A 16,586-nucleotide genomic window follows, 5' to 3' on the forward strand; every position below is an offset into this window, starting at 1 on the left:
ACTCCATTTTCCCCTATTTATTCATCCTCTACTTAATCATCCCAAATACTAAAACCCCTATGCTCTCAAAAGTGGCTTTGAGATGAGCAATGCTTATCTCAATGCTCCCCTCCTCTTGCCTTGCTTTCAGCATGTGAAAGCACTGTAAAGCTTCATTGGTTTATTTATTTATGGAGTGCTGAGTGCAAACCTGGTTACAAGGCAGTTATGAACCTCACTTCTTGTCACTGTGCTCCTTTCCATGTGCCTAAGATATATTTTCTGGGAAGTGGAGGAAAATAGGTTAAAGGAGATGGAGAACATGCTGGCAGAGCAGAATTTCAGCTGGTCCTTCTTAACTCCGCGTCAGGGCCATTGCTGTGGAAGCTGGAACACAATACCCACAAAATCTCCACAGCCCTAAACCATTAATTATGGCTTGTGAAGCATAAGGAAAAGTTGGAGGACCTCTGGGCCAAGCATTATTGGCTTCTGTCCCAGAAAGTGTTGGATGAGATCAGTTCAGTGGAGCCAGCACTAACAATTATTTGAGACTTTAAAAGTTCACCACCACCTGTTGTCCCAAAATCTTTTTTCCTAAGCTATGAGAAAACTCTGAGGTGTGCCAGTCAATGGTGCCCTTCTGCAACGTGCTCCACAGGGGCAGCACATCAGGGACAATGACACAGAGCTGGCACATGGTGGTACTGCAAAAGGAAGTGGTGGAATCATCCCCAGAAGTGTTAAAAAAAGTGTAGATTTGGCATTTAGGGACACGGTTTAGTGGTGAACACGGCAGTGTTGGGTTAAAGGCTGGAATTCATGATCTTAGAGGTCTTTTCCCACTCAAACAATTCTGTGATTCATATCCACTGATTTGGAGGTTCCAGACCTTGCCTTTCCAGAGGAGGTGGGAAGCCACTGCAGGAAGAAGTGGGTTTCCATGGGTTTCATGCTGATGAAAACCGTCACACTCCTTCCTTGTGACAGAGACACAAAATGCTCCTTCCTCAGTGCTTAACACCGTCCCTGGTGATCTACAACACACCTCCTAGTGGGACTGGCTCTGTGCTGGTCACAATTTGTCCTGTGCCACCACTGCAAGCCACCACCCTGGACCAGCAGCTCAGCTGTTCCCAAACACACCCCATGGGATGATGGCATGGGAGAGAGAAGCCACAAGTCAAGTGAGGCAGTACCTGCCCTTGTCCAGGTAATCACTGGGGGAGGGTGACCCTCAGCAGAGCAGGGAAAATCCACACTCTGTCCCTCAGTTACTGTCTGATCCATGGGAATGACGAGAAACCTGGGAGAATCTGGAAGGAAAAGCAATGACTGAGCAGCAGGAAACACTCAGGCAGTTCATAGGAGCAGAACCAGTCACAAGATTCAAATACACCCCACTGACCAAGCACTGTGTCCCAGAAATGTCCCAGAACCCTCCCAGGATCAGCCTGGAAGCCCTGACCTTGCACTATGATCCTTGCTGTGGCCTGGATGGAGCCCTCAGTGTTGCTGGCATTGCAGTTGTACTGTCCCTGCTCCGAGAAGGTGACGTTCTGGATGAAGAGTCCTCCAGAGCTGGTGATGGTGAAACGGGAATCCTGTGGCAGAGGAGAGCCCGTGCCAAGGGTCCAGCTGATGCGGGGCTGGGGGTGCCCAGAGACCCCACACTCCAGGGTGACACTTTCCCCAACCAGCACTTCAGTGTTCTGTGGCTGGATCACAAAAGTGGGCTTGGCTGGAAGGAAAGGAGAGCTTTAGGAGCCAGCTCTTCTGCTCACTGATGGGCAGAAGTTGCTTGGACTCCTCTGCAACCCAGCAACCCACCCTGGTTCTTCTCTGACATCCAAACCTTCACTGTGAGCAATGCCCCCAGCATCTTCCTAGCACCTCCTCACACCCACTCACCCAGTGTTGGAGCACCCCATGCCCATGTCCCCTTCACCCTTGGGCTGTAGAATTCATCCCAGACTTCAAACTCCCTCCCCAATCCCAAATTACCTCCGATCTCTAAGTTGCCCTTTTCCCACTCCAGTGGGAACCCCTGAAGCTCAGGCCTCGCTTGCCTGCCTCCACTCTCTCCCCCAGCATACCAAGAACACTGTGGCATACCCAAAGCTGGGACTGACTCTGATTCAGCTCCATTCCCATCCCCAGATTGTAAAGGGGTGCACAAAGCTCAATTACATGGGGTGCCAAAATAGCGCAGCACGACCTCCTGTGTCTTGACCTCCCCAGCAATGTTCTTGGCCATGCACTGGTAGACGCCTTTGTCCGACTCCTTGGTGTTCTGGATCATCAAGGTCCCATCTTGCAACAGGTTCAGGCGGTTGTCATCTTTCATGTCAATCTTATTACTGAAAAAACAGCCACAAACAGGCAAAATCTGAAAGGAATAAAGACTGGTGGTCCCCCCTCCGGGGGGATTTGGGGGCTTTGCATTGCAGTAAACTGGTGTTTCTCGGAGCTATTCTGAGACTTCATGACATTGTAGCAAGAGTTCTGACTCACAGCACTGAAGTGCAGCTCCAGCTCTGATTTGCTCCCTGGGTGAGCTGCTTTTTCTCTCCCCACTGATTACACAGGACATTTACAGCCCACCAGGAGAGCACTCTGTTCCCATGTCACTGCCATTGTCAGGGTGTCCTGGCCCGGAATGCCTGTTCCCCTTACTCACTAAGTGCAAATTTAACAATGAATTAATATTGTTCTTGTGTGCAGCCATTGCTATTCAAACTCCAGACTCAAAGGCCTGAGAGGAGCAAAAAGCTCTGAGAAGTCACCATGGGACCCCAACACAGCTTGGACTCCAACCCAACCCGAGAGCTGTGAAACGTCTTCCTTTCCTCTGCAGTGACCTGTGACTCCTGGATCCCAGCCCACGGCAGAAGGTCCCAGTGCTGCATCCCATTTGTCCCAGCACAGAGGAATCTTGGATGGCTGCAGATGATGGAAAGGGAAGAAGGGACCTCTCTCCCCCTAGGACAAAGGCTGAACCCACTATGCAATCTAATCTGCTTGCTGGGCATTTATTTAATTCCCCTGGTGTCTCCTCTCTCCAGCCATATCTCATTTGTTGAGCATTTATTATCATTATCCTTCTTACAATGCTGTCTTTGGGAGCCTGCCAGCATTTCCCTAACAAAACCTTCCTTCCAAAGGGACTTAACTCAGCCATAAACTTTTGCTCTGGGCTGAAACTCTGCCTGGTGGGGGGTTTGCTGAAGAAGCACACATTGATCATTTTTATTAATAACCAAGCCCTGCTCAGGCTTCACCAGCCAAGAAGCTCATAAAGCAGCAAGGCAGCTTCACTTCCACAGTGGGCACAGAATATTTTATTGTGCAGCATTTCCCAGAACACTCTGGCATCTAGCACATAACCTATACAAGAATTTGCAAATTCTGTCCTTCAGTGGCACAGCAATTTTTTCTTTTGGAAAGAAATCTCATACCTAGCATGACCAGGCTTTAGTGAGAAGCATCTCAGCAGTTAACAAATGGCAAGCATGGTGGCTGAGAGCAACATGAAACTCTAATTTTATTTTTTTTTCCTGATCCAAAGACAACTGCTTTCAGCCTGCAGAGTATGTTTATAGGAAAGTTATAAGCTCTTGGAATCCATTACAAACGCAGATGAAATATTTCAAATGCAGATGAAAACACCACTTGGATTACGTGGTCACCAGAGAATGCTGTTAAAAGGAAGGTAAATATAACCCATGAAATAACCATTTCTTTATTCTTTTTTTTTTTTTAACGTTGTGTGAAACAACTTTTGTGATTACAGGCAAGCACTGAAGATCTCAGTGCTTGAAAACCTTTGCCACCCCAGGGTTCCTTGAATGTGACTTACTTGTTGTGCAGCCAGATGATGGCAGGCTTTGGGTTTCCTTCTGCCCTGCAGGTGAAATAAACTGTGTTTCCCAGGAGCACATCCACGTCCTGGGGCTCTGAGGTTATTCGAGGCCTCTCTGCAAAACACCGTTTGAACAAAACCCAGTCCAAAGCAGCACGAAACCACCTGCAGCCCAGCTGGGGGGTGTGGTGGGACACACAACACCCATCCTGCAATGCCCCAAGGAACAGGCACCAGGCACAGCCCCAGGCACAGCAGCATCCACTCAGAGCCACCCCAAAATTCACTGACACCTGCAAATATCATGGAGGAATAGCATCATTCACCTGTAAAGGCCCTGGGGAATTGCTGCTGTTCCTATTCCCAGTAGCTTGGCAGCGGATCAGTTCTCACAGTCCTGACTGTACAGGGGTTCATTACAGAGCTGGTCCCTGTCTCCCCCAAAGCAGCAAAGAAGTCAGTAGCATCCTCACTTGGGTTGTTTTTCTGCCCTTGGCAGCCTGCAGCTTTCTGCTCCACCTGAGCACAGAGCCAGCTCCCTGCAAACCAGACCACTTCCTTCCCAACAGGATTTCATTCATTATGGCCCTAATTCATCATCCTGTCCCTATCCAGCCAAGCCTTTCACTGTGTTCTTCACTTTGAATGTACTCAAGCACCAAGAAAGTTAAACATTGAAAGGATGTGCTAAAATAGGGAGGAATTTACGGACAAGCCTGGAGTGCTTGAGCTTGATTCAAAAAGCTTACCCATTTCACAATCTGCATGCTCACCAGTGATCCAGTAAAACCAGCTGGATTATTCCTAAAATTGAGAACCTGTCACCTCCTCCAGTGGAAGGTCAGTGTCCTCGCTCCTCAGACCACAAATTAATGGCTCAGAAAAAATCCCCAAAGGCAAACTCAGCACAGCCCAAACCAGCACAGCCCCACAGTACAAAACACTGACCCAGGGCAGATTTGCCCCTGTGGCTCACAGCTGCTCAAAGCCATGGGTTAATGGTACCAGCAGCTTTCAGACTGACTCAAGTATCAGCCACCTGCATGGGTAGAGCTCTGTGCTGAACTCTGTATCATTTGTCTTCCCAGCTGGCACACCACCAAGGTGAAAGCCAAATGCCAGCAAAATCTTCCCACCAGGTGCTCTGGTAATTTGACAGACACCCCACTGTGTTTCCATGCCTAAACCAGAACAAATTTGCACTAACAGCTGTACTGTGGCACTGGGAGTGTGTTGGGGACAGCTTGCCGTGTGGCACAGCCACTCCATGTGTCCCCAGCTGCTTTCCCTAGGCCCTTCCTATCCGCCCTCCCTTGAGGTCACAGACCTGTTTGTGCCAACTCAACTCTTTCCATGGCTGTGCCCTAAATTAATCTGTGAAATGGTCAAAATTTTTTCTTAACAAAATAATGAAATCATAAGAGAAAAGCTGAATTCAATGGAGAGCTCTTCAAAATCCAGCTGAGCTCACACGTTTGGCTCACAGCAGGGCCATGCACAGCTGGACTGGCATATCCAGGGGGGATGCTAACAGCCAGCCCACGTGGGTGGGAATGTCTCAAACTGACTCTGCCAGCAGCAAAGCACCATGGAACTACAGCCAACGTTTGTGCCAACCTCCACTTAAAAATCAGAGTTTTGTCTTACCTCCACTTAAAAATCAGAGATTTGTCTTTTTCTATATGAAATAACTAAATTTAAGATTTTTTTTGTAAAAAACCTAATTTAAAACTCCAAGTTTAAAGAACAACAGCCTAACAAAATCCATCAGTTACACCACAGTCAAACACAGCATTCAGCTCCATATCTACAATGCTCTCTCTCAGGTTTCCAGTTGTGTTTCCTGCCACTGCAGCTCTCCCAGTGTTCCCATTCTATTCAGCTTAATGTGGGGTATTTCCTGGTTTAGTCACTGGTGCAGCAGATCCCTTACCAGCCATACTCTGTGCAAAAAGCCAAAACAACACCCACCAGCCAAAACAGAGCTGCCTCCAACACCCCTGGGGATATCAGCTTCCTCCTGCAGCCCCACTGGGATTTTCCCATTCCAGCAGCGAAGGTGGGAGAAACCAGGATGCCAGCAGAGGGAAGAGGGAGGAAAAGGGCAGGAGGGAGCAATTCCCAGGCCAAAGCCCAGCTGCAGGGATGGGCTGATGGAGGGCTGTGAGCTGGCTCACCACAGTTGAACTCCTGGGCGGTCAGGGTGGCGATGGAGCGGCCGTGCAGGTCCCGCGGAGCCTCGCAGGTGGCGGCGCTCTGGATGCTGCCCTGCTCTGCGTGCTGCTTCAGCAGCTCTGCCAGCCACAGCAGCTCACAGTCACACACCAGCGAGTTGGAGTCCAGCCTCCTGCAACAGCAAAAGGCAGCTGAGTGCCCAGGCTGCAGCTGCTGGGCTGCCTCCTTCTGCAGGGGACACAGCCCTCCAGGGTCACCTGGGTGGTTTGTTCTGTATTTGGTTATATCCCAAGTGAAAATCTGAGATATTTCATTGCCACGATGGTAAGCTAGGATGCTTGACCAATTAGAAAGATTAAATTGAAAAACTAATAGCAACCATTCCAGTTTCAAATAGAAATTATTCAGTTAAACTGGGTTATGCAGTTTTGGACTACTTGAGACACTGAAATGTTGGGGTTTGCCCTGGGATGGAGATTTCAACCTTTACTGAATTCTGTAAGAACTGCCTCTGTTACAGCTTTTCTCTTTTATCGCCAAACCGCCCCCCACCACCATTTATTTATGTGTGGATGGGATCAGACCCTTCCTGTAACCAGCTGTGAGGAGTTGCAGCATTTCTGCACAACTGGAAGAACTTTTATTACTGCAACACAAGGCTGAACCACAGCAAATGGAGCTCCAGTGACCTCCCAGTGCCCCCAGCCTCTTCCCTGCACTGACCTCATTCCTACAAGCAGTGCTATCCACGAGGATAAATGAGGACTACAGGGGGATTAGTTTGTGCCTCCTTCCCCACTGACAGTTTTACAGTCGGTGGGTCTGGGCCATTGTCATGGTTTTCAAAACCAGGACAGCCATCCAAAAACAAAAAAAAAAAAAAAACCAAAAAAAACCCTAAACAAACAAACAAACAGGAAAAAAAGGAAGAAAAATCTAACACTTTCAGGGTCACATATTTGAGAATGTGAGATTTCACACAGGGCCATGACCAAGTATTTTATAGACATCCCATCTTTTTCTCTGGCACCTACAGACAGCATTTCACAAGATATTCCCTGTTAAACAGAAGTGAAGCATTTTACCTGTGTGCAGAGAGCACTGAGGGCAGCAGTGAGAAATACATTACTTTATTGTACTTGAAAATCATGGCAGAACACCAAAATTCTTTACCTTTTGAATTTTTTTCCTCCCAAACACATCATAGAACTTATTTCCAGAGATCATAAAACCAAAGCATGAAAGAAGTAAGCCTGAAGAGACAGACAGGTTATGTGGGAATGGCACTCTGGGGAATTCCTGCATGGAAAGGGAATCATGCCCCTTGGCACTCCTCTGACTAATTTCAATCTAGAAAACAAGCCTTTTCTTTTATGGCTATGATTTTTCTAACCATGTTAGATACTGATCTACAGACATGTTCAAGGTCATATCCGTGACCTGAAATTTCTACATTTTTCGAGGATGTTTTATGGGTTCAAACCCTTGTGAAGACTTTCCAAGAATGTTCATTCCTGTGGCATTATTAAGCTGTAAGCTGATTATAATTAGACACTAGCATAAAGAAACTTCTAACTGCTTAAATAAGCTTTCAGGTCCAATCAAAACTGTTTTATAAACTAAGCAGTGGCCTTAGAAGTGCAACAACTAAAAGCTTTGCCAACCAGGCACATTCTTCCTCAGGTCCTGCCCATCTGATTGAAGATAAACAAGTCCTCTTTGCAGGCAGTATTTTTTACTTACAGCCGTTTGAGGGATTCCAGTTGAGAGAATGTCCCTGGATGAATCCTGGAAATCTTGTTGTTGTGCAAGAATCTGCAGTGGGAGAAGCCATGCCAAAACATTATTCAGTATTTGCACAGTGAGGATGACAACACCCCAGGTCACAACTCAGTTTAAATGCAAAGGCCACTCATCCAAACGGAGCTCAGTGTTTGAATTCCATGTTTGCTTCCATGAGCTGGAGGGATTTCATCCCTTGGTGGGTGTGACGTAACCTCCCAAAGGCAAGAGCGGGCATGGGCTGGAAATGGTGACTCAGGATGGGATGGAACAGGTTGGAACTGGACCCTTCCAGTCTCTCTGCACAGGGAGGAGAAAGGGCACAAAATCCCCTCAGACTGGACCCACTCTCTGTTTTCTGGGCCTGGGTCAGCTCCAGTTTAGAAGGGACCTTTTCCTTCCCCTGTGCAGATGATGTGACAATTCCACCAGGGCAGCCATTGGTGTTAGACAACTCCTGCATTAGACTCCATGTAGTTATTAGCCCAAATCCATGAGCAAATCTAATTCAGACAACAGCCCCCTAAACTGGGCTTATGTCTGAACAAAACTGAGGCAAATTCTCACTCTAAAGTCTTAGCACACATATAAAACTCTCCAGTTCTTAGGGAGAAACCCTGATTGCGCTAAATGCAAATATTAGTGGAGACCAAGAGGGGATCATTAACTCCCCATTCCCATAATGGTGGGGGAAGTAACTTGTGTTGGTTACATCTAAAACTCATAAGAGACCATTGATAAAAGACATGAAAATTTTAGTAGGTGGTGGAACAGGAGAGAACACAAAAGCACAAAAGCAGCACAGCTCGAGTGCAAATGTCTGCACACACATGTGTGCACCAGAGTCCAGCCTGGTTGCCCAGATTGGAGGCTGAAAAACCTTCCTTTAAAATTTAAATCCAGAATTTTTGTTGGATCCAATACAGTGACTGAGATCAGCCATGTACTGATCCAGGTCTGAATTTTCCTAAGGGTGTGGGATCCCACAGTTTTATTTCTTTGGCATGTATGGATATAAGGCACAATTCCACACAGCCCAGGAAAGTCTGCTGGTTTCTCCATGGAGTGGGAACCACACATGGACTGTTGTGCTGGTGGCTCCATTACTGCTAGAAGCAATCCTGGGGAGCAGGAGACTCCATTTCCTTACTTCTTTCAAGAAGGATGTGTGTTTTTCTTGTTAGACTTTCTTCTGACTTTATCCCTTTTCCACCCCCTTTTTTTAGCTCACTCTGCCCAACAGTGACTAACGTTGCTGACCTTATGCTCAGAGTAAAATTTCACTTGGCTTGACCAGCTGTAGGACTTTTTGCAGATTTACTCCTATTTAGATGGAAACCTGAACATAACATAAAATGGGAAATTCCCTTCACATCCTCAGTCACCCTCCCCCTCGGCAATTATGTAAAATCTCTTTCTTTAAAGAAGTTTCTTTTTGTATTTTGGAGATCACACTCCATGCTAGCAAAACTGCTACACTAAATAAAGGGGGTTTTCCCCTTCTCCTCACCCTCTTAGTCCCAATAAATTCCCCATCTTTACTCACAGCCTTTCAAGTTTAGGCAGGTCACTAAAAGTCTCGAGCTCCAGACTTTCCAGGTTGTTGAAATGCAGGTACCTGTGACAGAAATCACACACAGGTTGAATTTAAGAGACAGATCTTGCCAGATCAACCCACCAGTGCCCCCCAGGTGGTCACCACTCATCTCAGGGCAGGTGTGGAGAAGCCAGAATCCACGTTAGTGTCTCCAGTTTCCACAGGCAAACACAGCAGCCAACATGGCTTTTCTGCTAATACAGAGTAATATTTTTAGTTCCACTAAAATCCAAAGTGTGACCTGCCACTCCAGAGGCCACAGGGACCTCCTGCCTGTCCCAGGTCACCCGTTGCCATCAAGAAAAGAAATGTGGTGCCTGCAGAGCAACTCACCACGATACCTGAGCCTCCCTGTTGCCACGAGCTGTGACATTCACCAGCACAACTGACACATTCCTGGTCTTTAGATGGATTTTTTACAGTCCTCAAATTGCCTAAACTATTCCCCTTTATTTTACACAGGCATAAATTTCACAGCAGACACAGATTAATCACAGATCTACAAATACTCATTCTGCTAGTGTAGCTGACTGCATTGAGAAATAATTGCCTAAGCCTCCACATGGCTGCTTGATTTGTAATGGAAGGATTCATGATAAATGGTCCAGTATCAGAGAGGGTGACTCAGCTTCTGCACTGAGGGTCACAGTGGGGAGGACAAGGACGTGCTCCAATTGCTCTCAGATGCCTGCTGAGATTGCTTTGGACCTTGAGGAAAGCATCTGATCCTGTCCATCACTTGGGTTATACTTTTTCTTGAAAAGCTGGCTTGTGGGGACAGGAAAACGGGGTAGGAATTGAGCAAAGCTATTTCTTCTGGAGTTAAGCCTGCCTGGGATTGAAAACAGATGGGACTTTCAGCGGGTTGTTTGTTGGTTTTGTGGGTTTGTTGGTTTTGGTTTTTTTTCTTTTGTTCGTGACATCAAGTCTGGAACACTCACTGCTGAAATATCCCTGTGGGCAGCATCAGCTCTCTAAGCTCAGCTTAGAGCCAGTTTCAGCTTCCTAAATTTTCTCCCAGGCATCCTTGCTGAGTTGGCTGACAGAAAAACCACATTGTACACAAGCTTGGTGGGACACCTATTGTTAGGATTGCCTGAAACTTCCAATTATGCTCTGTCCTCTTGTGCTGTCAACCTGGAGAACAAGCTGGATCCTATTCCTTTTACAGCAAAGTCCTTGGTCACATTCCAGCCCTACAAATGCTGCAGCTGGGAACAATTCAGGAATTAGATGAGTTTCACCTTTGGTCCCTGCTCTCCAATGATACAAGTAATTCCTGTATTTCAATTATTTAGGAAGAATAAATCATTAGGAAGGAATTGTTCCCTGTGAGGGTGGAGGGTGCCCAGAGAAGCTGTGGCTGCTCCATCCCTGGATATGTCCAAGGGGTTGGATGGGGCTGGGAGCAACCTGGGATAGTGGAAGGTGTCCCTGCCCATGAGTGGAATGAAATGAGTTCTAAGATCCCTTCCAAGCCAAATCATTCCATGTATCTGTGATTCAAATATCCAAGCTCACACTCTCTCCACCAGTCCCAAGTAAGAAAAATCCAGTCCCAATTTAGGAAGGCACTTCAGAAGAGTCAGACCTCAGTCTGCCCATCTCACCTCGAGAGTGGTGCACTAAGAGTCAAAAAAAAACTTCTTTGAACAAACAGCAGAGTTTTGCCCTAGACAGGAGGGGAGCAAATGGGGACTGTTGGAGTGATGGACTCCAGCTGCCAGGAGAGCACACAAGGCTCCCTCCAGCCCAGACCCAGCACAGAGTGCCACGCAGCTCGAGGGAAGGTCGTGACTGTGTTTGTTTGGATCCTTCATCTTCCCCCACAGCAATTTCCAGATGCTTTGCAGCATGGGAGCACCACCACCCTGGTAGCTCCCAGGGATACTTGGCTGCCCCAGCTCCCAGCTTGCACTGCATCCATTCATTCCCAGCAGAGCTTTGGATGAGAGACAAACTCAACCAGCACCACCCTCAATTTAAGTAAAGGACAGATCTGACTCTCTGCTCGAGGAATCCCCAGACACAAACCCAGCAGAGCCTTCCGCCCCCAGCCCTCCTGCAGACCCCTCCCTCCTCCCTCATGAGGTCCTTGGAAATAAAGGCCATCAGGAGCACAGCTGGGCTCTTCCTATGCTCCAGAGGTTTGGGGGCCAGAGAAACCCATGGAAAACCAGTAGGAAGAGAGCTCAGCACTAAGAAACCAAAACCAATACCCAGAACAGCTGGTTTGAAATGAACCCAGTGTAGTCTGGTGAATCTGGATGAGAAAAGAGCAGCAGCTCCATCCTACCCCTCGCTAGGTGCCTGCTGCTCCCCAAGCCTGGCAGCACAGCATGCAAACAAGGCTCATCTGTACTCACAGCTGCTCCAGGGAATGCAGCCCGTGGAAGGCATGTTGCTGGATGCTCTGGATTTCATTTTTATACAGGTAGCTTTCAAAAGGAGAGAAAGGAAACATCATTAGGGGAACTGATCTGCAGTTGTGTTCTCAAAAGTCACAGAAAACAGCAATGACCCAAAGCAGAACTTGCTGGCTGGGTTCAAGGACAATGTTTTATACCTCTGACACTCAACTCCAAACACACACAGTACATCCTTGACTGGCAAATATTAAAAGTGGGCTGTTAGATTTTGAAGAGGTCAAGAAATTACTGAGCCACCAACTCACAGGTATTTCAGGTTCTCCAGATCTTCAAAGGATCTTCTCACAATTTGTTTTATCTGGTTATTGTTCAGCAGCCTGTTCAAGTCAAGAAAGAAAAACACAGCTGGTGAAGTCAGCACGTGTGAGATTTGTGGCATTTCTGTTCTTGGATGCCCACTGAAAAATTCTGAGCCCAGGTGTCACAGAATTAAAGATTTAATGGGGTTAGCAAGTCAAAGTTTGGGTCCTCACATCAGCCAAGTCAGTGAGAAGGTTTCTCACCCAGAGGGGCCAAGTACTTCCAATATTGCAGTGTTCAAAGTATTTTCTTTACCTTTTGCCACAGTTTTCATCCCAAAGTGACAATTTCATGCAGGAAAGGGATGAGGGGATGGGAGACAGGTAGAAAGAAGCAGTGGGGAGTAAGATATTAAATCATGGCTGCCACTCTTGTACAACCACAATGGGTTTTGCAGGTGCCTGGCTGTGTTCAACAAGTGAGCAGGGGAGTGCAGAGCCAGTTTTCAGAAGTACAAATGCAGTTGAAAACACCAGTTCCCAGTGGAGTTATAGGAGCCACAAAATGCTAATAGCTTTGCTCTAATCACTTTGTAACTGATACCCACAAATGAGAAAGAAATAAATTCAACTTTGACTCCTGAGGCTGCTCAGAGACAACGTCTTTCGATCTCGGGAGCTTTGTGCCAGATTTTAATCCAAAACCTCTGGGCCACGTGGCACTGGAGAGCTGTGTGACACTGGTGTGTGCAGTTGCCATGGCTGTGTGTGCAACTGAAGGCTGGTGCCAGTGACCAGAAACAGCCCAGCTCTGCAAGAGCCACGCTGTGCAGCAGTGTAACCACAGGGCTGAGCCCTGCAGAGCTCTGCTGCAGCCCCTGCCAAGCCCAGCACGGAGAAAACACAATAAATCACTTATAAATAGCTCCCTAACACACAAAGTTGAGCTGCTCCTCGTGGCTGCCCAGCCACACTCCCACAGGTCCCTCGCTGCGGCTCCCACTGATGTTCAGGTCTGGCAAAGCTCAGAGCTGGTGGAGTTTTTAGTGCTGAACAGCCCTGAGCAAGCATTTCACCAGGCACCACTCATTTTTAAAATTCCTAAATGGAGTTGTGGGCAGAGAGGGAATCTGTGACTCTGTACTGACTGCAAAGATTTCTTTTTCAGGTGTTGTAGGAAAACCAGCAATTTCTGTGCAAGCAGCCAGACCTTACTGTGTTGGTTCACATTAAGTGCATGTACTGGATGTGCATTTAACAAGCTGATTTTTGCCATAGCTCTGCTCCTCAGGAACAATCTGCCACCAGGCAGCAGGTGAGAAAACAGTTCAGCGCTTTCCCAGCAGCAAAACCCAATCTTTGCCCTGCTTTTCTGGACAAAAAAAGAGCAGTTAACCTCTGTCATTACAAGCCAAGGTCTTTTCCTGGCCAAAAACAAGATCGTGCAGGTAAAGGGTGGAGAGAAAAGACAAAGAGATGGGGAGAAAGGGTAAAAAACTTTTGGGAAAAGAAGATGAAGGTGAAACCAAACACCTCAGGGATGACAGAAGAGATAGAAGATGTCAGAAGCACACACACATGTGATGGCAGCTTCACAAATTCTCTCCAGGCAGCTGAGCCACATCAGCTTTCCACCAGCTTTTTCTCAGGTGGAGAATTACACTGAGGGTCAGAAAAAGCATGTGAGAAACTCAAGAGCAAACAACTTTGTACGCCAGGCAATGAGGGGTTGAGAAAAACCTCATTACCCTGGATTTGCCCATCCTGCCTGGATCAGCTGCCCTGACACCACGGGTGTGGGTGCGACTGCCAGGCTGCACAGCCCAGGGCTGGGCACAGGCAGCCTGCAGAGGCTGGGGCAGAGAAGGCTGGAAAGCTCCTGCACAGCTGGAAGCAATGGCTCCACACACAGAGCTGAGCTCAAACAGCCCGGGCTCACTCCTAAGGATGCAAAAATGATGTCAAGTCCTTGGAACACATGCTCCTGCTTTGACAGGGTCCAGCCAGCTATGCTGAGTGGAAATACAGTCCCTGAGCATCAACCCAAAGTTTATTTGATGACTGAACACCCAAGGGCTGGCAATGACTGCCTGAGGGCAGTGTGGGAGAGGGCTTTTGTCTATTTGCCTGCAGGACAAAGACAACCCAGCCACCAGCCCTGCTCCCTCTCTGCCCCATCAGCTTTCATCTCTGGCCAGAGCAGGACAAGGCATCTCCTGCTCTGTTATCTGAGCCCTGGCCCCACTTCTGAGCACACAATGGGCTGCCAGCACCGACCTCATTGCCATGGATGTGAGCACCTGGCACACAGCTGGCACTGGCCATTTGCCTGCCAGGGGACAGGTGGCAGTGACCAGGTGAGCAGGGTCACACCAACAGCCTGAGCAGCCCCATGCAGCAGCACAGTCTGCAGCCCTTTGCTGATTGATATCTTTAATGCTCAGAGTTCAGACCAGGACTGATCTCCACTGGGATTTCAAATTCCATTATGTTGTCTGGCTGTGTTTTGGGGCTATTTAAAAGCATTATCCCAGTCTGTTTTGTTGTCTTGGCTATTCTGTACAGTTCAAGGGAGTGTAATCACTGAGCCAGCCAAATAAGATGAATCCTGGAAGTTCAGATGGCAAGCAGCACACAGGGCTCTTATCTCATCGTCTGATACTTAAAAACTTGTTCATTGCCTGATTTAAGAATAAAAAGTGCATGGAAGAAGCCATCTCTGCTTCCTGTCTCAGGATTCCCCATTGTAATGGAAGGATAAGTCCTGGAAAACACTGGAAAGTGAGATAATGATGAAGCCCATAATAGCCCATTTATTCCAAAATGCTGCTTTCAGAGAAATCCACGGACAAGGCAGCACAGCTGGCTCCTAGAGAGAGTTTGGATGGCTCCTGCACAGCTGTCTGCTCCCTGACTCCTCTGCAATTCACCCAGGCAGAGAAGTGTGCCAAATCCTGGCATGGCCTGGCTATTTGTCCCAACTATAGCAAAATGCCTGAATTTCTGCTGCCCTTAGAGGGTTGAAAGCTGAGACCCAGATTTGCTGGGAATAAATGGGAGACAGAGGCTGGGAAGCTCATTATCTCTCTCATTAGCTTAACCACACCCTGTAGCAAAACAGGCCAAATTAAAAGTTTCAGAAGCACATTTCCTGGCAATAGGATGGGGCATTCCCCATGAACTGGACTCCAAATGAGTAGGAGAACTCAGTCACACAGGTTTTATTCCTGCCAAACTCTTCTGGGATGTTTGAGATATACAAGCACCATGAGATCTGGCCCAGATTAACCAAGAGAACATTTTACATTCAGTTTTCTCTAGGTTTTATGTGCTGACTGCCTCTCCGTTCTCCTTCCCCACCCTCTCTCTAGGTTTCCAGGCACAGGCTTACGTTCCATTAAATGAGTGGTTTTCTGTTTTGAAGAATGTATTAAATGATGTGACAGGACAGAATTCAGACTCAAACCATGTTCTCTTTCCTCCTTTCATTTGACAGTCCACATGCTACAGCCATTGTGACAAAACAGCTATTTTTTTCCTCACACCATTAATAGAAATCATCACGTGGTGTATTTAGAGGGGGAGAAAAGTTGAATTTTATGTTCAACCACACATTCCCCCTTGTTGACAGAATTATCTGGAATAGTTATTTCCCATATTTAAGGGAGAAACTTTTATTCTGAGATCCAAGCAGGCTCTGACATCCCCTCCTTGCTGGCAGGAACAGATTCTCTCAGGAGTTACTAGAGAGTAAAAGACAGAAACTCCACATTGCTGCTCTGTTCAATCTGAGACTCTTCACCAGCAGCACCTAAAGCAGAGCTGCAGGGGTCACCAAAAGTGTTTTGCTCTCACCTGAGTAGAAAGAGAAACGTGGGCAGTGATAGGGCAAAGGGCCAGGCAAAGGCACAAGCAATGTGGTCTCCACAGAGTCCCTGTTCTCCAGGGTGCCTCAGGAATACCAAAATACACACTGGGGATGTAAAGAAACTTTGGTCCCTGGCTTGGACATTCCTATGGGTGGTGCCGGAGAGACCCAGGGAGCAGCAGCCCTTTGGCTGTGGTTTGGAAATACAGCAGGGAACCAAAGGGGTCTCAGGCAGCACTGACTCCTGTTGGAATCACAGGGCTGTCATCATCCATTCCCACCCAGAAATGACCTAAAGGAGCAAAATCTGGAAAGCAGGGAGAGGCTGTGCCTTACCATGGGCTCACAGCTTTTCCTCTCTCTCCCACAGCACCTGCTCTGAGCTAATGTTGGCTTCAGCCACGCAGCAAGTGATGGCAAACTTCAGCAACACAGCTGTCCTGGACCTGGGGGAGCTGGGGATGCCATAAAAGAGGGGTTTTGCCTCATTCTGCCTGCTACTTTTTTTTTTTTTTTTTGTACCAAGGGGAAATATTAAGAGTTTAAAAATACCCAGCTCCATCTGCACAGATGGGAACAGAGCAGAGCCAGTAGGAGGGGACAAGGAAATCTTACAACTCCCTGAGATGTTCAGCCCAAGAGACCTTCTCCACCT

The 16,586-nt window shown here is 47.5% G+C and overlaps 1 protein-coding gene across 1 annotated transcript in view; it reads right to left on the reverse strand.

Annotated features, from left to right (window-relative positions):
• LOC115911848 (peroxidasin homolog) overlaps positions 1-16,586 on the reverse strand; it is a 42,609-nt gene that overhangs the window by 14,384 nt on the left and 11,639 nt on the right. The window contains exons 3-11 of the mRNA XM_030963095.1: positions 12,070-12,141; positions 11,762-11,833; positions 9,345-9,416; positions 7,760-7,831; positions 6,019-6,188; positions 3,839-3,956; positions 2,170-2,339; positions 1,448-1,720; positions 1,179-1,295 (exon numbers count right to left, since the gene is read on the reverse strand). Coding sequence (XP_030818955.1) covers positions 1,179-1,295; positions 1,448-1,720; positions 2,170-2,339; positions 3,839-3,956; positions 6,019-6,188; positions 7,760-7,831; positions 9,345-9,416; positions 11,762-11,833; positions 12,070-12,141 — 1,136 coding nt within the window. The remainder of the gene's footprint in view (positions 1-1,178; positions 1,296-1,447; positions 1,721-2,169; positions 2,340-3,838; positions 3,957-6,018; positions 6,189-7,759; positions 7,832-9,344; positions 9,417-11,761; positions 11,834-12,069; positions 12,142-16,586) is intronic.

The sequence above is a fragment of the Camarhynchus parvulus genome, chromosome 20 (assembly GCF_901933205.1).
Source record: "Camarhynchus parvulus chromosome 20, STF_HiC, whole genome shotgun sequence".
Taxonomy (NCBI): Eukaryota; Metazoa; Chordata; class Aves; order Passeriformes; family Thraupidae; genus Camarhynchus; species Camarhynchus parvulus.